Source organism: Vidua chalybeata, chromosome 5 (genome assembly GCF_026979565.1).
Source record: "Vidua chalybeata isolate OUT-0048 chromosome 5, bVidCha1 merged haplotype, whole genome shotgun sequence".
In the NCBI taxonomy this organism is placed as follows: Eukaryota; Metazoa; Chordata; class Aves; order Passeriformes; family Viduidae; genus Vidua; species Vidua chalybeata.
The window spans coordinates 3,553,476-3,574,709 of record NC_071534.1 but is presented as its reverse complement, the minus strand read 5'-3'; the positions used below and the strand labels follow the sequence as shown (position 1 = coordinate 3,574,709).

Sequence of the window (21,234 nt, the reverse complement as noted above, 5' to 3'; positions counted from 1 at the left end):
TGTCCACAGGTCTGGAAGGAAGAAGGAACCTCTTTTCCAACCCCTTCTGAAAAAGTAAATACTAAAAGTACTGAGTGTCAGAGCAGCATGTTTAGGTGACTTTGGTGGGAAGAAATACTTGGGATAATTATTCTGGACATGGATGACAAGGTCATCTCAGTCCTTTCTGCACATCAGTGGGTTGGCACAGTCAGCTGGTAGACTTGCTCCTGGAAGCTGCTTGCTTGACAGAATTTCTACCTGCCCATATGTCCAGGAAAAGGAAGGAAAAAGAGAGGCTAAGAAAGAAAGTGAGCCTCTTGCAGCCCAGTCTGTGCCACAGCATTCTCTCAGCAGTTCAGAGCTGAGGCTTTCTCACAGACCATGGGAGACCCCACTAGCCAAGAGCCAAAGCCTGGATTTGTTATTCCAGGTAATAAATTGAAACTACTCAGGGGAGAGTGCTGCCAACATGTTACAAGGCAGTGCAATTTGAACAAGGAGGAACTACATCATGGTGCTTTAGACTGCTGGCCCATCAAGTAGAGCCTTGAATAATAAATCTTCTATCAATACAGAGGAAGGAAATGTGCAACAGAATGCTCAGGGATGAGGTTGATTTAGCCACAGTTTCTACAGAAGAGGAGTTAGCTAGGAGATAACTGCCTTCCCTATCATGTGAAAGCACAGGGAATCCTCTTTGATGGCTTCTAGATTTCACTGAGCTCCTCACCAGTTCCTGAGTGTGTGTGGGAGAGGAAATCTGGCCCTTCCAAACACTTTAAAGGAGAAGAAAGTAGTGCCAGACTAAAGCTGTTGTTCTATTGTGCATATGCTTATATTCTGAGATGGCATAGGCGTGACTGAACCTAAACAAGTCATGCAGTGTGAAAAACACTTGGTAGGTGAATGTAACAGCAGAAACGAGATGGATGATGAGAAATGAAACTTTCACCCTAAATCCTAGCTCATAACTCTATTTGAATCTGGGTCAGGAAGCATCAAAGCCTTCCTTGTCAGCACTGGTTGACATCCTGTATAAAGTGGCTCTTTCCCATTTTATTGCAGAAAATAAATATATCTGGCACAAAGACATGAGCAGAGTGCACCTTATTTGGTTTCTTTGTTGCAGCCCCTAAGAAAGAGGCCAATAACAAAATAGTGTCCAGAACAAACTTCCCTCTTCAGGAAAAGAATTTGTCCTTTCATATTGTGGTGGAAACAGTTGGTGAGGGACAAAAAGGCTGTTTGATCTGCTGCTCCCTGTTTTAGATCTGTTGTTTAAATGCAGGATGTTCTCCTTCCTGGAGGACAAGGCCAGCAATTTTCTGCAAATAGATCCCCTAATCACTATAGAGAATGTGTGAAATCTCTAACAAGGATCAGCCAGAGCTGTGCAATCCTCCAGCTTTCTGAAGGATCAGTGGAGAATTCAGGAGGCAGAAAAGGCTGTTAAAGGAGCTGTGTAAGAGCTTCAATGATAGAGGACCTTTTCCTTCACAGCAAACATACCCAGAGAATTTGCATATTGCTGCAACATTATGACAGATGTATTTCCAGTCTGGCACTTGGGGGTTTTAATGTCGTTATAAATGATCAAAAATAATTATATGACTGCACAATGCAACAGTGTGGGAAGCACTGTATTAGCTATTGCACTTAATTATTTAATACAGAAAATTATCCACATGATGTTAAAAGCCCAGTGGGATGGTGAACCAGGGCCTCACTCACAGCAGCATCAACAACAGCAGCAACAGCCTGGAATGGGAACAGTGCCAGGGAAAAGCAACTTGCTCTCTCTCTCTCAGACAAAAAATCCCAACCCTCTGTCATTTCCTGTGAGGTTGTTTTAAAGGGTCCAAAGCTCTCAGAGATGTGAACCTTCACGTAGGAATGGTACCAGATAACAGACTGTGGTACAGCACCTGTTGAGAACCATTTGTCATGTTAGAAAGTGATACTTCCCCTGGCAAATGATCACCTGGCTGACATCTAAGAGAGGTGATCTCTCTTGTCTCATGCATCTGGCTTTTGGAGACCTTGGAAACTTTAGTTTTCTTTGTTTCTGCTTTCCCAAGAGTAGAATGAGAGTAATCATCCTCTTTTGGCAAGTTACGGTTGATGGATTCCATAAAAATAAGTATTATTTTACTACCTACTCTAATCCACATAAATTAAGCCTTTTATGAAAATGGAGTAACTTAAAAAGAAACGATGTAAAAACCTACTGCTCATACCTACTGCGCTGTTTCTTGAACGTTGTGCCTTTCTGCCACTCAGCATCCACTATCCACTCAGCATCCACTATCCACTCAGCAGCCACGTCAGGGCAGTCCACAGCCTCTTCCATGCTTCACACGGAGAGAGGGAAGCTGATCCAAGTCCAGCCCCACATTCAGAATGCTTCTTCACCCACTGCTTGCCACTGTCTCATCTTCCCACGGCTTGAAGTGACTCTTCACTCTTGAGAGATATGGCACTTCTGTTCTTGTAGCCTGAGTTTTCCTTCTTTTGAGTCATTCTTGCCTGGGCTGGGATGGCAGTCCTGCTTTAGGAGATAGACTATCTTAAACAATAAAACCCATCCTTTAGCTCTTTTCATAGGACTGTTTCATATTGCTGGGTTGGTTTATTGCCTTCAGGAGTTATTTATTGGCCCTCATCAAGACATGCTGCCTTTAGACCTTCCAAAGTCTTTGAGCACTTGCAGCTTCTTCCAAATGGAATTTGACAGCAAAGTTCTCATGGAATGCCCTTTATGATAGCAGATATGTTCACCCATCACATTCACTTTTCAGTCTTCCTGGTAAAACTGGTGGTAATTTTGTTTCTCTTTGCTGAGAACAAGTCTGGTTTCTGGCTGCAGGGCAGTAATTGTTAACTGACTGCTGTGAGCTTACTGTTCATGAGAAAAAGGGCCTAATTCCTCATGGGGTATTGCTGTGTCACAACATACCTGTGGGAAGGTCAAGAATGTTTATCTTATTTCCTAGGTGGACAGTAAAATTTATAAGAGAGCTTTCAGCTATTCTGCCACCATTTTCATGCATTTATATCAAGGAGGCCTTAGTCATTATTGTTCAGAGGCATTACTCACCCTCCTTTAAAGGCACTTAGGAGCAATCCAGGCCAAAAATTACATCAGGATCAGCTGGTTGAATCATCTGGTTTCAGCTTGCTTTACTGGTATAGTTTCCTCAGGCCTTCTCAGCATGCTGCCTGGAAATACACTCTTTGCTATGTCTAAGAAGAGATGCTTTCATAATAAATGCTTCCATCTTGCCTTTGCCGTGCTTCTTTCCCGGTCTTTGGAGGACCTGGGACCAGAACTTGCACTTGGAGCCTCCCCCGTGGGTGAGAGCCTGTGTATTTCAACCATTTTATAGTAAATCAATAGAGGGAGATGTAAGATGACCGTGCCACCAAGTGCCAGCACCTTCAGCACCTGAAGGGGGCCTGCAAGAAGGCTGGAGAGGGTCCTTTTGCAAGAACACATAGTGATAGGACAAGGGGGCATGGCCTCAAACTGAAAAAGGGCTGGGTTAGATTAGAAAAAAATCTTTACTGTGAGGCCCTGGCACAGGTTGCCCAGAGAAGTTGTGGGTGCCACATCCCTGGAAGTGTTCAAGGCCAGGCAGGATTGGGCTTTGAGCAACCTGGGATAGTGGAGTGTGGCCCTGACCACAGCAGGGATTGGAACTGAATGATCTTTAAGGTCCCTTCCAGCCAAACCATCCCATAATTCCATGTAGATGGGCATGGAGGCACTCACGGTGCTCTTTAGAAAATACAATTCTGGTGAAATTAACTGGATTGCAAAATCTGGCAATGGAAGTTCTCCATTCACAGATATGGTACAGTCTTTTCTAGTAATGTCTTCCAGAGATTATCAATTATCAATAGGTGTGTAGAGCATAAAAAAAAAGAGACTCTATATTTCCAGCCTCCATAAATGTTGATAGTTTTGTCAAATAGTGGCCTGGGGACTTTGGTTCAGGCAGTGGGGCTTTTTGGGTTTTTTCCTGCGATGAAGATATTTGTTCCCCATAAGCAGTGGTGAGACCTGTAATTTGCTTTAGGACCTACAGGATCTCAAACAATAATCAGAAGGTGTCCACTTCAGAGTGGCCAGTAATCTCAATTCTCTACCAGCGACCTAGAAATAAACATCTGAGGTCTTTTTCCAGATGACAGAGCCATTCAGGTTCTCCAACTCTCTTGTTTCTGTCAAGAAGAGTCTTCAGGATGTCCAAGCAGGCCCTCAGACCTCAAGGGACACCTGTCTGCTTTCACAGGTGCCCTCATTGTGAGAGAGAGCATGAAACAAGTGAGGGAGGATAAAGGACATTTTTGAATGTCCATCTTGGGCTGTAAGTTGGTCTTGTTTTCTCATGGAATAAGCAAAGGGTCATGAGGCTCCTTCAGAACTCACCAGAATAGTCTGGAGTGATGAAATGCTCCTCTTTTCTTTGCCTGTGTGTGGAAAGATTTGAAGGAGTGGAAGGGAGCCTTGTTTAATTCCCTGCAGCAGTGACTCATTGCAGTGACTGGTAGGTGAACTGCAGGGACTCTGTCTCAGAATTAATCCATCAGTGGATGAGGGTTGATAGATAGTATGCAAATAGATGCTGTTTTCCTGCAGCCTGTCAGGAACTCCAAGCAGCTGCATGCTCCACTTGATTCCTCCTCTATTACGTTCTGCTAATTTCCCTGATTGCTGTTATGGCTAAATGGTATCTTAGCACAACAGAATTTGCATCTGACACACATCTCCATTCCTATTGTACTTTTGTAAGATTGTTCAGGACACACGTGAATCCCCCAAATCTGCTGTGAGAGCATGTACCAAGAGCTATGGAGCTGTGTAAATGTCCTTTGACTCAATACTGTCCCTTTTGCAAAAGTATTTTCAGGGAAAGCCTCTTTCAATGAAGTCTGAGAACTGACTTTCACAGCTCTAAAAAGCCTGCAGCATTTTCAAAAAGGAGTCCTTGTATTAACTAAATATCAGCCAGACTAGCAGTTAATCTCATTTTGCAAATCCCCAGCAAAGTCTGCTTTGCCCTTTACAATCAGCAGGAAATTTTTGCTAAGAAATCCCACCGATTATCAGGGTATCAGCCCCTTTCTCTCCTTCCTATCTACTCTCTTCAGCTGATTTAGACTTGATGCTTCTTTTTGTTGTTTTAGCATGCAGAATTATTTCAGAGAAGTGGTAGCAAGGTCATCCTGCAGTTTGCCCTCCTTTTAAGCTGTGCAGTTATCTCTGTGTCTTAGTTTCTCCTCCTTGATGCTTCATTCCTGTATCCATAAATACAAACCTGCATACATGCATGCATGTCCTTCCCTTTTTTTCCTACAGCACTGCAGCATCACCTTCTACTGGGGACCATCCCACCTACATTCAGGTCCCACCCAGTGAATAGCCTTGACCTTGCTGTGCTCTTCATCTTTAGAGACCTTTTTCTCAGAGGGGTTTGTTAAATTTTGCCAGCCGCCTCAGAAGAGGCAGAAATGAAAACCTGTGACTAAGCAGATAAAAAACTGCACGTAAACTAACACACAAGTGACCCTGCAGGCCCCGCAGGGCTCGATGCTCAAAACCCAGCCAGCCCCACGACTCCACAGCACCTTTCCCCTGAGGACTTCTATGCTTCAGTGGGGATGCTCAGCACTCCAGCTATCACATATTCTTATTATGGGCTCCAGGTGACTCTGAGCTTCAGATAGACTCCCTTGGGCAATTTTCCCTCTTGTTATTATTGAGGCTTCTTAGATGCCCTATTTAGGATCTCATACTCACAAAAAGTAGAAGAAATGGTGTCCAGAGATGTCAATGCCTCAGTTAGCACCTAAATAAAGTCTAGTTTCTTTAACAGCTATTCTCAGCAACTAGGAAACCTAAAAATTATTGGCAAACTTATTTTGAAATGTCTGCTCCTCTCACACAAATGAGATTCCATTCCAGTCAGCTACTGCATATTTATGCTCAGCCTTTCATAAACTTATTGATCATGTGGTGATACACTATCATTTGCTGCCTTTGGGGGAAAAAAAAAGGGGGAAAAAATGTGCTCTACTGGTGGGGCTATTTCATGCTTCCTGAATATTCAATCCAACCCTCCTGGTCTCTCTCTGTCCTCTTTTCTCCCCAAAAGCTTCATGGGTCTCCAAAGACATCCCACAAGAGAGGATGACTACCATTCCCCAGTAAACCCCTGAGGTTGCCATTATGTGGCATGTATAATAGCTAAATCAGGGTCAAGCCTCTCCCTTTATGGGTAAAATATGGTATTACACTCTAAATTCCTGTCCTGCAAAAACAAACAGTGCCATCAATTCATTTCCAGTCAGACCTCCACCCTCTTGGGAAAAGTATGCAGAACTTTCTGGTGGGAAAAATATTTTGGAAATACAACGTCTTTATTAGAGTGAAAGCTCTTCCCTCATTCAGTTTGTCTTTCATGAGCCACCCTGGTACACTCCAGTGGGGAATGTGGCTTGAGGAGGTACTTTGAGGTCACAAGAGGCAAGTCCTGAAGGGCTGTAGCTCTCTCTCATTGCACACTCATAACTCATGACCAGGTTATGAGGTCTGACCCAAATCCGAGTCCCATGGGGCCATTTGTAGGTAAATGTCTCTAAGGAGGGTGGGTGGCTTTTCAGGGAAGGATTCCATCACCTTGCACCCCAATGAAGCATCTGTGTTCTCTATTTCCTTGAGCTCTCTCACTGTGAATAATATCTTCCTATTTTTCACCCTTCTGTTTGAAACACAGAGGGAGCAGGTGAGGAGGAAAGGAAGGTTTTAAAATCCATGTGTTTCCTTAATTCAACACTGGCATTTTGGATGTGGGGTTGAGTAAAACTTCATTCATATCCATGGTTCCTCTCTGTCACTCATCTAAGAGACACAGGAGGAAGAGAAGAGCTCTCTGTGTTCACCTTACAGCCACACAATAACAGACTGGGATAATGCTCTCTCTGGGATCCCAGAGCAGACCAGCCCATGATTTTCAAGCAAGGATCTTGCTGCTGAGACTCACTAGAGCATCCCAGGAGAAAGAACTTGCAATGTAAATTTGGAGCAACACTGTTGAAGTCAGCAGAGTGACTCCAGATGCACTGTGGTGTCTCAGAGGTCCAAAGCAGCTATTTTTGATGGCAATGAAAAAGAGACCTTTTCTTTCCAGGCCTGAATCTCTCCTGAGATGTGCCAAGTCTGACAGCACAGTGTCATTGCTTCCAGTGAGGTTGTATTACTACTACTGGGAGCAAAAAATCACTGACTGGCTTTGGTGGTAATCTGAGGACAGGATCTGAGGCCACTTTGATGTCACCTGGGATCCATGTCAACAGCAAATGCTCTTTTACCAGAGCAATGATTATTGAGCTCTATGTAAGAAGCTGCTCAGAAAAAAAAAAAAATAGTAAATTTGGTTACACCAAAAACATTCTTTGCAGTATGATGTCAATCATAGTAAAAGTACCAAATACCTGTCACTAGAGATTTGAAAAACATTAAAAGTCATCATCTAAACAACACGTTTTGGATCTTCAGCCTTGCAGCTGCCCAAAATCAAACTCTTGGGTTTTTTTGAAGTTGGTTGGATTCCGGCTGAAATTCTTATTAATTCCTAAACTATGCAATTTGAGAGGAAATAGAAGAGAACCATGCTATTGAACATGTATTCATTTGGCATGTGGGCAGTGCCATTGCCTTCTGCAGGACTGTGCCCATGGACAGGGGCAGGAGGATTGGGTCTGTTGTCTTCTACTCTCTGCTTTGATCCTGCAAGTGCACTGTCTGCCAAGGTCACATCAGGCTGCAAAGGCACTTTGTGTAACTCTGTATGATCTGTGTCTATCCTTTATTTATTCAAAATGCGTTTGCCTCTACAATTTAATCTGCTGCTCTCTCCCTCCCCTTCCTCTTGGTGAAGTCTAATTACAGTTTTATTCCAGGTCCATCTGGTTGTTAATGATGCTGGACATCACCGCTGAATTCATTCTAATATTTGTTGTGTATTTCTAGGCTGGACGCTGAATAATAATATTCTCTGAATTTGCTTTTGCTCCTGTTTGCTTCCTCCCTGTTGTAGCTAATTGTGTAGTTATGTGTAGCCATGGGATGGTTGCTCCTTCCAGTGTAGATCTGCTAAGAGAGTTGCCTATTTCAGGCTGCAGAGTAAAGGTGTTTTATTCTGGTTTTGAGGGGAAGATTTCAAAGTCCTCTCTACCAGCTCCCTTCACTGACGTGGAACAAGCTGGGCAGTGGCTTTTTCTGCTCCATATTTTCTTTTTTTTTTTTTTTTTCCTGCCCAAAGTGTAATGTTGTTCATAAATGTGAGTCTCAAAGTCTCATGGAGGCAGTGTTTCAGCAGATAAAAAGACACTTTTTGCCAGTGCCTGCTCCACGTGATGGTTGAACCCACAGTAATCTGAGGTTCCCAAGCCTGACTTTGTACAGTGCCAGTACTGGGATAAGTTGAATTTTTTTTCTTTCTTGTCTTTAATTTTTTTTTTCTTCTCTCCTTTTTGCTTTCTGCAACGCTGCCTGGGAACACAGGCTCACACTTTACCCATGACCTGACTCTTGGACTAAGAATAGCAGTCACAGTGCAGCTCGGGTTCAGTCTCACAGGAGACAAGCTGCAGCTGGGAAACAGGGAGGTCAGGTTAGCCCATGCTCACAAAACCAAGCACATGAAAGCAGCACGGAGGATTTTGTATGTTTGCCTCCTTTTAAGACTGCAGAACAAGGGCAAGAGATGGCACAGGTGCTCAGTGAGCCAAGATGAATTTTCATTGACTTGTAGAGGAAGTTTATGTGCAGAGGTTCATCTCCTAGGCTGAACAGGACCTTCTCCAAAAGGGTCCTCTGTCCTTGCAGCCTATCCACCAAAAAACTATGCAGGATAAGGACAGTAAGCAGTGCTGATTAGCATCTCCTGAGCTCTGCTTAGGACAGTGAGATGTTTGGGGTAGCCCCTGAAGTGATCAGCCATCACTTGTCCAGGACAGCCAAGGTGACAGCGCTGCGGTGGCACTGTCTTTGGCAGGAGTGAGCAACAGGTCTGGCTCTGAGCAGTGCTAAAGCTAACTTTGCTCCTGTTCTTCCCCTTCCTGCTGGGACAAGCCAGGCTACATTCCATTTTGTGGTGCAGGTGTGCTTTCAGAGTAACAGAGGTACCAGTCCTGCTCTGTATTATTGAGACAGGACCTAAAGCATTACTGGAAGAAACTGAGAGGTGAGATTTAGATAGCACATCCCCAGCTTGACTGTGCCCTCTCCTCCGTGGCACAGCAGCCAGCTGTTCCCTGTGCCAGCACAGAGCACTACAGCTGGAACATGGACTGGGGGATTGATACTGACAGTGGGGAGCATTTTTTGAGGAAACCACGTTACGCTATTCCTGTGCTCTCCCCCCTAAATCAAATGGGAAGGGTGCTGCATTGCCAGGAATGGAGATGTCTGGAGGAGCTGGTCCTGCAAGCCCCATTCCTGCCAGCAGCCACGCTCAAAATGATCTGTGTGACTTCCCTTCATCCCCTGTCTCAGAGCTGGAGGGGAGGGGTGGCTTCTCTGGCATAGCATGAGCTGGAGAGGGGCTGCTCACACCAGTCAGGGAACCCAGGCCTAGGCTACAGCTTGAGACACAACAAGTAGACTTAAGAGGAAAACCCTTTGAGGTGTCAGGGCAGAAATTCTAATGGTAATTTTGAACTGTTTTTGTCTGTCTAACATTCCTTTTTAATCCCCATCCTGCCTGCCCCTTCCTTATGTAGGGTTACTTTAGTGATCCTTGGAATGTTTTTGACTTCCTCATCGTAATTGGCAGCATTATAGACGTCATTCTCAGTGAAACTAATGTGAGTATTACTCTACCCTCCCCAGGATACCACCACCTCCTCCTCCTCTGCTGTTCCTTCTCTCTTTCTCTCTTTTTTTCTCTCTCTTTTTGTTTTCTGGTTTTTTTTCCCTCTAGTCATGCTTTTATTGAACTTGCCGTCGTCCTTCTCCTTCTCCCAGGGAAAAAAAAAGGAGGGGGGGAAATGCCTCCTTCTTTTTCACTTGTCATAGCTGGCCCCAAGGCTGTGACTGGTGAAAGCGCACAGAGTTTGGGGTGTGTGTGCTTTTTTTCCCTCCAAAAGGTAGACATGCTTGAGTGTAACTTTCTGACTAACCAGGCTTTTGTTGATACCCTCCATCATGTGAAACGTTACAGAGGTTTGAGCAACCAATACTGTAGAGTGGTAAGAGACTATTTAATATGCCCACATAACCTCTTTCTTTTCTTATTTTTTTCCTCTTCTCTCCCCTCTTTCATGCTTTTGTTTTCTTTTTATTTTCATTTTATTTTATTTTACTTTTTGCTTTTTTTCCCCTCTTTTCTCCCTTTCCCTCTTTCTCTCCCTTCTCTCTCTCTCTCTCTCATTCTTTCTTCCTCTTCCTCCTTTCCTCTCTCTCTCTCTCTCTCTCTCCTTGGCTTCTCTGCCACATGCAGCACTATTTCTGTGATGCATGGAATACATTTGACGCCTTGATTGTTGTGGGTAGCATTGTTGATATAGCAATCACCGAGGTGAACGTAAGTAGCTGGCGTCTGTCCATGATCGTGCCTGCTCTAACATTCGTCTTTCCCGGGTTCTTTTTTTTTTTCCCTCCCTCTTCCTCCTTTTTTTTTATTTTGAGTTTATTTTCAGAATTTTTTGTTTCGTTTCAAAGCTCTTTTTCTTTTGTTTTCTTCTTCTTTTTTTTTTTTTTTTTCATTTTATTTGGTTTGGTTTTATTCTGGTTTTTTTTGTTTTTTTTTTTTTTTTTTGGAACGACTTAAAGGACTTTTTGACTGTTGCATCATTTTCTTCCCTCCATAATCCGCCTGGCATGAATTAAACTGTATAGCAGGAAAAGCGATGGGAAACGTGGAGTGTAAGTGAGAAAGCTCTTTGTGCCATGGGAAGCTGCTCGAACAGGACTTTGGTCTGCCCAGTGTTATGCTGTGCTTCCCATGGCAGCTCAATACTCTCCACCCCACAGAGAGATAAAGGTCAGTTCTTTCGAGGTGGAACTGAGGGAACCAAAACAGGAATCCTCCCTGTGCCTCCTCACTCAGGCTTCCTCCAAAGGAAATAAAGGCCAAATTGTCTCTGTCTAGAGGAACCTGCTCCTAATGTTCCATTTCAAATGTGAAAATGATAATAAACAAAGGCAGATAAAATAAAAATAACGCAGAAATCCCAAAGGAAAACAAAGCACCAGAGTTCCAACCCCCCCTTTTTTTTTTTTTTTTTTATGTTTGTTTGCAACCTGATTTGCTCCATCTCTCAAATTGCACCAGCCCAATTGGCACTGATTGGCCCCACTTGTGCCCATCTCAGCAGACAGGTGAAGGACTGAGTGAGCAACGGAGACTGAAATGAGCACCTGGTGTGCAGGAAATAAATCACACCAGGCATTTTTTTTCCCCCTATGTCTCTTTTTTTGGAGGTAGATGGATATAGAATTATAGGACAATGGACAGGCAGGAAACAGATTTCCAAAAGAAAGACTATGATGGGTTTATGTGCATGGACAAGAATTACACTGTAAAGTCCAGCTTATAAAGGCCAGGAAAATAGAAGGATTGAAATAAAGTTGCTGTAGATATGTTAAAGAATAGAAAATCAGTCGTGAATTTTCAAAATTATGTGGCTGTTGAATAAACATTCCATCTTGGAATTGTGTGCTGTAAAGGCAACCCATTGCAAGCAGAGAAGTGACAGCATAGTTTTCACTCAGTGCTGTGTTTAGATAAAAATAATCAGGCAGCATTTTGAAAAATAAAAATGCCTTACTTGAAACTTTCCAAACAAAATATTTTCATATCTTGGTTCTAGCGTAATTTCTGCTCAACTTTTTTCTTTTTTTCCTTTTTTCCTTTTTATTTTATAATTCTGAAACAAGAATATTTATTCAAGCTGTAACATTTTGATTTTGAATAAATTAATTTTTTTTAAGCTAGTTTATTTTTCTTGTCTTCTGAAAGAATGGAAAATCGTTTTTAACTGAAAAGGAACTTTTATTTTGCATCTCTTAAATGTCCTACTTTCTGGACACAAAAATGTGTCCCACAGAATGTTGCAAACAATTTTGGTTACCCTTTTACTAGGTAGATATTAGTCTGACTTTGTAGAGGGATGTTACAATGAGGCTGAAGTTATTAATTTTTAAGAGTGAAATTAAAACCTTTTTTATGCCACACTTGTCACAAGCAAACTAAGTAGGGAACCTGGCAATAGCCTTCAGATTATGGAAAAGTTCAATTCTCATCCATAGAGAGAGAGCTGTATATGGCACTGGAGGGAATAAGCACAGTTAACTGGAAATGAATCATATTAAACATCAATAAGACTTCCCTGACTGATGCATTTGAATCCATACAAAAGTCTTCTAAGCAGAAAGGAAGGAAATCCTTTTGTTTTGGTACATAAATAGTCAGAAATCCTAGACTGCCGGAAAATCCAACGGGTCCTTTTGAAGAAATTCAGATTCATCTCCTCATTAACTTCCATTGTCTGAGAGGAAGAGAGTCACAGCCAGGTGACCTCTTGCTGCTAGTGCTGAGGGATGCTCCCCTCCCAGGCGCCCTGGACACGTCTGTGACAGGGGAATAAATTGCTATTTGGAGGTGCCCACCGGTGACTGGTGAGCGTCTAGGTTTGTTAGGTTTGTCTAGACACCCAGCTCCCAGACATCAAATTTAAGCAGTATAAATCACATTCTCAGCATCTTGTTGAGACAGTCGTGTCTGCTGATGATTGTTGTGATCTTCAGTCTCCAGGGCTGTCCGTGCTGGTGTGTTTAATTGCCAGCGACAAGGCTCTGTCTCAATTCAAGTTCGTGTCAGGCAAGCCCAGAATCCAGTTTTCAGCTGCAGAAGCTTATGAAAAATGAGGGCATGCCTCTGTCCAAACAACCAGCACCTGTCTTAGGTGAGGAGGCAGCAGAGTTGGCCCTGACTCTTTTAGTAAGGGCTGTGAAGAGCATTGTGTGATGGTCCCTCTGTTTCCTCTAAAGAATCCTTTCCTTCTATACAGTTTTACAGATCTCTGCACACATCTTTTTGTTACTTGGCATGTTTAAACCCTCTCTTTTTATCTAGGCAAGTCCTTTGCTACTAGTTTCTAATGTTTGTTACTAAAAAACTTGCACAACCTTTTGATGCACCGATAAATAAGCGGCAGCTATGGATTGAGTTTGTTCTGAAATGTTCTGAAATCCCTTTGCACTTATAACCCTTATTGAATAAGAGAATGTTTTGTATGTCGGTTTGTCCTGTCAGATTCCCTCCCTGCTAGCAGCACTTGATATGTTACATCTGTAGAAAATGGGCTTTGGAAGTAGCAGCCCATCTTGGACGGATGGTTGTCATCTTGCCAAGCAGTGTGAGGCAGTTTATCAGACACACTTCTCCCGTCTCCTCAGGGGCTTGTTGCTTCCTTGCTGTCTGTGGCTTTGAGCAAGCCCTGCCCTGTGTTTCTGTACACTGTCTTGTCTTGTTCCTGGAGACCTGGGGTCTGAAAAGGACAGAAACAATAAACCCTAAACTGCCAACCAGCTCCACTAACAGGAGATGTTTAGACTGGTCAGGTGCAGGTGAAATATTTCTGCTTAACTCCTTGGAAGCTGCAGAGTGCTTGTGGTAGGATCTTGGAAGGTGCTGCTCTTGGAGGGAAGGGTCAGTTCTTCCTGTGGTCAGTTAGATGGGAAGATGGAGACTCCTGGCCCAGGTCAGTGTGACCTGCAGCCACAGACACCTAAGCTTGAAATCTGTGAGGTTCACCACACGTTTGCACTCAGGGGAAGCAAACCCAGCAGGCACTGAGCCGTAGTTGTGAGGAGAGTCCTGACTGACTGACAGCCTCCACAGTGTGTGTGTGTGTGCAGGTATGTGCTTGCTCTTGTTTGTGCAGTTCCCCATGTTCTGGTTTGTCTTTCATTTTTTTATTTTGACTTTTATTTCTTGAAAAGGAATTTCCCAGACCAAAACCTTCGTTAAGATATATGTGAGTGCGCATGGGTGGGTGTTCGTGTGTGCACTCCATTAATGGTGCTCCATGTCCCTGAGCGTGTTTGGATGCCTGTATGGGCTACAAACCCACAGGAGAGTGTCCAGACATAAATCCATGTGTTGGGGGGAAAGGAGTGTGAATGCAAGCACAAGTATTCCACGTGTATTTCCGCAGTGAATGGCTGTTGATGGATTCAGAGGTTGCTGTGTGTGTAACTGACTGTCTCACTGTGAGAGCTGGACCTGGTTGTGGATGAGTGTGCCTGGGAGCTTCCTGAACACAGGAATGTTCCCCTGCATGCCCGTGGCTGAGTGTGCATGTGCATGCCCAGCTCAGCAGACGCTCATTGGCATGGCTGTGCATTCCAAAACAGTGGGAAGCCGTGTGCTTGCAAGGTAGGCCCCCCTCAGCATTTCTGAGGAAGCCTTCACATAAAACACCTCCGTGGAGGGGAGATATGTCAAGCAATAATCCAATCATGTTGGGCTCTCTTGCTTCCTGCAACCTGGGAACATCTCCTAGGTCCCCCCAAGGAGCTGCACGGACACACAGAGGCATCTCACACAATTGAGGAAGTGCAAAGAATCTGGTGGGTTTAAAAACTTCAGGGTGGCACAGTTTTTGCCAAGTTCACCTTTAATGTACATCAAGCTGCATTTCAGAGCTTTCCTCGCAGTGACTGCTGTACAACTAACTTTATAGCCACGAAATAAAGCACATTTTTTTTATTTCCCCCTCTCCCCCCCCTCACCAAAAGCTTTTTAAATATTTAGTGCTTCAGTTTTGGGGCACTCTTATGCCACTTCTTAAGTAACTAAAGAGGGAGGAAAGGTCTTTTTAATCTTTTGTGAAAAAAGAACTTCCAAGGCAGAGACCACCTTTACCATGTGTCAGCTCTCTTCATGACAAAGAATGGCTTTTGGAGAGTAAGATGAAAAATGGTATAATGTATGAGGCCTGTGGATTATATTCCTTGGACTTTTATTAGATTCCTGTACCTCAGTCTTCCCATCAGTGGAGACTGTTAGTATTCCTTATGTTAAAAAGGTATTGTTATTAGAGTTTACAAAACCCTTAAGCTCCTTAGAAGAAAATGTTAAGGTGGTAAAAATTATTACTCTCTATTATAATTGGAAATAAATCTTATAGGAGTTGAAAAAAAAAAAAAAACAGCAGGTTTGGACTATATCATCCCATTCTTCATGACAAAGAATGGCTTTTGGAGAGTAAGATGAAAAATGGTATAATGTATGAGGCCTGTGGATTATATTCCTTGGACTTTTATTAGATTCCTGTACCTCAGTCTTCCCATCAGTGGAGACTGTTAGTATTCCTTATGTTAAAAAGGTATTGTTATTAGAGTTTACAAAACCCTTAAGCTCCTTAGAAGAAAATGTTAAGGTGGTAAAAATTATTACTCTCTATTATAATTGGAAATAAATCTTATAGGAGTTGAAAAAAAAAAAAAACCAGCAGGTTTGGACTATATCATCCCAGAAGTAGCTCCAGGCACAGAGTAGCACTTCCTTCCTTTCCACGTGAGCAGACACAGCCTGGAGTTGAGTACTGTAGAGGTAACTAACAGCCTGCTGTCCCCTTAGTTTCTCATTATTGTTTGTTGCTCTGTATCAAATGGGAAAATCAAGCTCAATTTGTGCTGTGCCACAGTGCCCAAAGTAATGACAGAAACACAGTCAGACCCTGAGTCACTGGGAAAGCTGTTCATGTGACCTCCTTCCCCTTGGCTGGAGAGGAAAACTGACTTTTCCTTGGTCCACAGGGTCCTTTTTCCTTCATCCTTTCCCCTGCCAGTGTCAGACCAAAGAGACTGCATGGCTCAGTCCTCATCTGGCAGCAGAGCAATGCTCCTGTCAGTGCCCACTGAGCTGGAGGAGCCTCTGGGGGGTTGCTCATCCAGCTGCAGAGGGCAGCTCATGGCCTGCAGATGTGTGAGAGTTCCAGGGGCACATCCAGGTGGGAGCACATGTGTCCCCAGAGCAGCACAGTGACAGTGGGGTGTGTTGAGTGTTTGATTCCATCTGTCTGTCTGGAAAGGCTGTCAGGGAGGGAGGGTTTGTGCCTACCCGTGGGCTCTGCTGTCTCTGAGGGCTTCTGCTGGTGCCTCTGAGCATGTCTGCATGTGCAGGTGCCTCTGTGTTTGCCAGCTGTGCTCGGGGGTGCATGAGGATGACTGAGAAAACCATCTGGACAGGTCTCTCACCCTGCCTGTCCATTCAGTGCCGCAGCTGCACAGTGTCTGAGTGTGTCTGTGACCCCTGCAGGAGGCACAGGGCAGGAGGAGTTACCCAGCACAGGTACACAAGGATGCAGCAGATGTGATGAGCCAGGGGGTGAGCATGGTTACAAGATGAGAGCTGTCAGGGGTAGAGAACCAGTGACTCGAGGGTTTTTGTGAAATAATGGAATCTTTCCATGCATAAAATGCCCTCCTGTTGTAGCAGGAGATGTTTCCCTAAGAGTGAACATTGCAAGTGGTTGGAGGGTTGATGGAAATGGTGGGGTTTTGATGGGGGAGATGGTAGGAGGGGAGTGCAGTGTTGTGTGTGGGCATCTGGGAGACAGAGGACTTGGGTGGCTCAGGAAGTAGCCCCCCCCCCGTGAAGAAGGTTAGGGAAACACAAACCCCACCTTGGTGTATTAGTTCCCTAAAAAATGTTGGTCAGGTCTGTTTTGCCCCAGCCTTATGGGTAATGGTTTGATGTTCGTCCATCAGGTGTTCAGGAGAGCTGAGTACTTTATACCTCGCACTTCTGGAAAGTTTTCCAAATTCTGTTAAGAAGTCAGCAGAGGGTTGCAGCTTGATTGAATCCTGAGTGCAGTAAGGCCAGAGAAATACCAAAGCATCGAGCTCCCAAGACTTGGAGACTTGTGCAGTGATTTCTCATTTAGTCTATTTTATTTCTGATGTAAAGCAACTCAGGCTTAAGCCAGGCGCATGAGGCCTTTTTTTACAATCATCTTGCTTTTGGTGTCAAGAGGCTTCATATTATTTGCCATGGGCTCCTGCTCCCATTCTTTAGAATATCTGAAAGCCTATACCTAAATCTCCCTTTCACCCTCTCCTGCACTCCTCCCTTTTAACCCACACCCTGCCTTTCTTCCTTTTCTCCCTCGCTTTCCTCTCCCCCGTCTCCAGCCACACTAAACCCCGTGAGTTCATTTTCACTCTCAACCAACGTGTCAGAAGGCAGAGAACCAGTGGCTGAAGCGCTGCAGTCCTCGTTCAGGCGCCGCCGCCTGCGCGAGGACCGCAGCGCTCGGCCCTGCCACACAGTGCTGGGCACACACCCCTCCAAGGGAGCAAGGATCGCGGGAAGGACGACATGCACCCAGCCTGCACCTCACTTGGGACTGGCATTCATATCTGTCGCTGTGTCTGTCTGTCTGTCCGTCTCTCTCTGCCTGTCTGGTTCTCTCCGCTTCCACGCCCTTTGCTGCTCAGATTTTGGCCGTCAGCTGCTGCCACCGGACGCAAATCTTTGCAATCCCCCCACAACTTGCAAGCTCGTTTACCCAAACCTTCCGGAAGAGGCAGAAAACATCTCCCTCCCCTCCACTCCTTCCTCTCCCTCTCAAATACCATCTGGGTAGCAGAGGCCTCCAAATTATGTAGCAAAGGGCTGGAGAAGCACAGTGGCTTCTTTTGACATCTTGTGTTGTCACACCCTTACTGCTGCCATCCCAGAAGTTGTCCTTAGTCCTGAGCTCTCCCTGTGTGCGTGTATATGTATGTATATATGACTTGTTTTCTTTTTGGAAAAGCTACTGATAAAATTGATTGGGGGGGGAGGGAGAGGGTGGATTTAGTTTGCCCTTTTTTTTTTTTTTTTTTTTTTTTTTTTTTTTTTTTTTTTAATCTGGTGGTGTTTCTATCACTGGAGTAATTCAGGTAACACACCACGGTGGCCCCAGCTGTAGGAAGCCACGTTGAAGCATGGTTGTGAGCTGTAGCAGTGGCAAGAGCTTTGTTTTGCCTTTGAAGAACATCAGGAGAGCTGCCCTGGATTCTTCCACAGATCAGGCTTAGATCAATTTGAATTTGATCACCTCCCAAGCTTAATCAACAATTTTAGTGCATGTTTTTCACCCTGTATTGGTGAGAAAGAAGTATGGTATGGCTATCCAACCACAACCATGTTTGAACAGGGTTATTTTTGGGTTTATTTATGTCTATACTTGTCATGATAATGGGGCCTCTTTTTTTTTATTATTATTATTTTAATCTCTTGTCTTTAAAATGTTGGTATTTTGAGTGCATTTCCAGAGTTCATAATGTGATTTGCTCTTTAAAAGAGTAGATTTTGATAACTGCATAACCTTTTCTGTATGGAAATCTATATGAAATATGGACAATCAGAAAAAAGTATGTATTTTCTGCAAAAGAAGGGGATAGTAAATGCAAATTGCTCCTTCCTCAGTTTACCTGAGTATTTAGCTGTTGCTAGCAGCACTAGCACCATAAGAAGAAGGCATGTAGTTCCCACTTTGAAAGACTCTTCATGCCACCCAATTTTAAGGATGTACCTCAATATTGTGATTTCCACAAAATTGTTATACTTGGCTTCTGACATTACTCCAGGCCCACGGAAAAATCAGAATGTATTTTAATGCAGGAAAGACTTAAGAGTAGCATAAAAATAAATTTGCCTCACTGGAAAAAATTAACCACAAACATTCTCGTTAGTTAAAGTAAGAGAAACCGAAAATAAAGGATCTAAATTTTTAGAAGCCAAATGTGAAAGCAGCAAAAAGAAAGTTAGACAGCCCTATGACTGTAAGACCCGATGCATAAACCTGTCTGGAGTCCTTCTGAGTGAAAATGTTTAAAATGGGGGCCCACAGCATCTCACTGACTGCCCTGAGGAGTGAATTGTGCTTTTAATTAGTGCAGGCTTGCACATACCCAAAACCTTGCTGGGTTTTAGGGCCTTTAGAGCAGAAGTCCTGTTTTCTTATTTGACTGTAAGTTATTGTTACAATAACAGTAAAAGCTAATAGTAGGAACACAAAGAGCCACAGACCTTGTCCTGTGTTGGTTCAATAGTAAAAATAAGTGTATGACATCTTAATTTCAGTACAAAGAGCTCTTTAAAAAGCCTATATCCACATTTTCTGACCAGTATTTAATTTTACTTGTCATTTTTCTGTCACAGTACTTTGAAGAAAAAACTCACTACAATATTCTGGCATCAACATCTGTGATATATTACAGTTATATTTCATTTTCCTTTTAATTCCAATGTGTTTTTCCACAAACCTAGTTAAAACACTCAAATTAAAAAGAGCTACCCCAAGCTGATTATTTTTTTCCATTGGCTTGCTAGCCAGGATAAATCATTCCTTTTGCCTAGCAGAAGTTTCTTTTAACTTTCCCTGAACTCTAATAGAGATTGTATCTTTATATGAATCCACAGGAAAATCTCTTGATTTTTTTCTTGACTCTTGATTCCTTAGATCATCTCTGAATATATTAATGTTAATGATCTCTAAGCACCTTAAGTTAGATGGTCAAAAGGGTGCTCAGGTGAGTTCAAATCCAGCTGCTTCTGTCATCTTAGGCAATTCCCTGAAGCAGTGAAAGATGTTTCTGGCATTTAATTCCCTTTTTTCTCAGACCTACCTTGCTGAGAATGCCCAAGGAATTTTCCAGTGTCGCTGTTCTCCATACACAGGCTGCAGTAACAGAGAGGGCACAAACCCCTGCATTTCACTCACTCAGTTTTGCTGCAAAAGCTCCTGTTCTTCATGCAAATCACAAGAGCTTTTAGTATTGGTGCTACAAGACCTCACTGCGTGCACCATCCTGTACCTATTTAGAGAAATTCTAACTTATCCCAGGCTGCACTGCCAGTTGCAATGAAAGCAACGGAGGTGATGGAAGAAGAGAAGACACAACACAAGAATTTTTTACTTGTTTTCCTCTTTAACTTGCTCTTCTCCCCCATCTTCTTTCCCCCAGTGATTTTCTCCCAGTTTTGCTGAAATCTTGGGCAGCAGACATTTGCAGCAAGGCTGTAGGAGGTTCCCCTCTATCTTATGTAGCAGTAGATTTTCCTCTCTGTCTTCAGCCAAGATCCCATCAGTCCGGGGAAAGAGCTGCTCCCTTTGGTGAGGGTTTTTGTGCGAGGCACTGGGCAGCCTTTCAGCATGGTGATGGTACCAGCCTGCAAACCCAAATGTACAGACCTCCCATCAAATACACATCCAGTTGTGGGGACTTTGCTGCTCACCCAGATTTGTAATCAAAGGTAAACACACATAAATTAATGTTACCCTTTCTAATATAGTCAATATAGCACCCTCATTTAGCTCTTGCCTTGCTTCCTCTACATTCTCATGCACCACCCAGGCAAACACAAGAGGGGTGGTTCTTTTATTATTTCTTAATAGACATCTGGTTTTTAAATGGTTGTGCTCTTACCTTCGCTCCCTGATCTGTTCTTTGTGGAGACTGTCTGGCACAACATGCCAACAAAACCACTTCTGCTTCATCTATCTTCCCAGGCTTCTGCTAAATGGGACCCATTCCCTGCTGCAGCCAGATGACCAAGCTGTGGGGACTGGAATCAGCTTATGGTCAGCTGATTGATGGCCAAAAAATGTGACTTGGCTCTAATTGCTGTTGCAGAGCAATGGGACATCCCAGCTGGTCGCACCCCAGTTGTTCTCTCCAACTCCACTTTGAAGCTCTGAGGCACCAGCCAGCAGTGCTGCCTGCTGAGCCTTGTCTGAGTGGCTGGGAGAAAATCTCCTTCATCCAAAGCCAGACATCATTATATAAGATGAACAGACATGAAGGCAAAGATGCCTCAGCTGTAAAGAAACACTTGTTAATAGGAAAACATCAAAACAAATTGATGTTTAAAGACGGGGAATTTGAGACTGAACACAGTAAATCGCACACAGTGAGCATTACATATCATCTAAACAGTCCCTACCCTTGGTTTTTTTGTTTTTTTTTTTTTTTTTAACCAAAGAATTCATCAAATCAATAATAATTTATTCTTGGAAAGATGTGTAGAACAATAAAATTTTGCCCAGTAGCTTTGTAAGATCTATTCCCAGTCTCCATATGACCACTTTTAATGTTTTCTGATAATGCCTGTGATTGGCATTTCAAATCCCAGAATGACACGTACAGACTTTATTGCATCCCATAACAGCATATGGAAATCC

At 43.5% G+C, this 21,234-nt stretch overlaps 1 protein-coding gene across 2 annotated transcripts in view; it reads left to right on the top strand.

Annotated features, from left to right (window-relative positions):
- Positions 1 to 21,234, top strand: part of CACNA1C (calcium voltage-gated channel subunit alpha1 C) — a 457,698-nt gene that overhangs the window by 391,729 nt on the left and 44,735 nt on the right. Inside the window, exons 31-32 of one of the 2 annotated variants that reach the window (XM_053943267.1) lie at positions 9,772 to 9,855; positions 10,491 to 10,574. In XM_053943267.1, coding sequence (XP_053799242.1) covers positions 9,772 to 9,855; positions 10,491 to 10,574 — 168 coding nt within the window. The remainder of the gene's footprint in view (positions 1 to 9,771; positions 9,856 to 10,490; positions 10,575 to 21,234) is intronic. The other variant, XM_053943268.1, reaches the window with a different exon arrangement.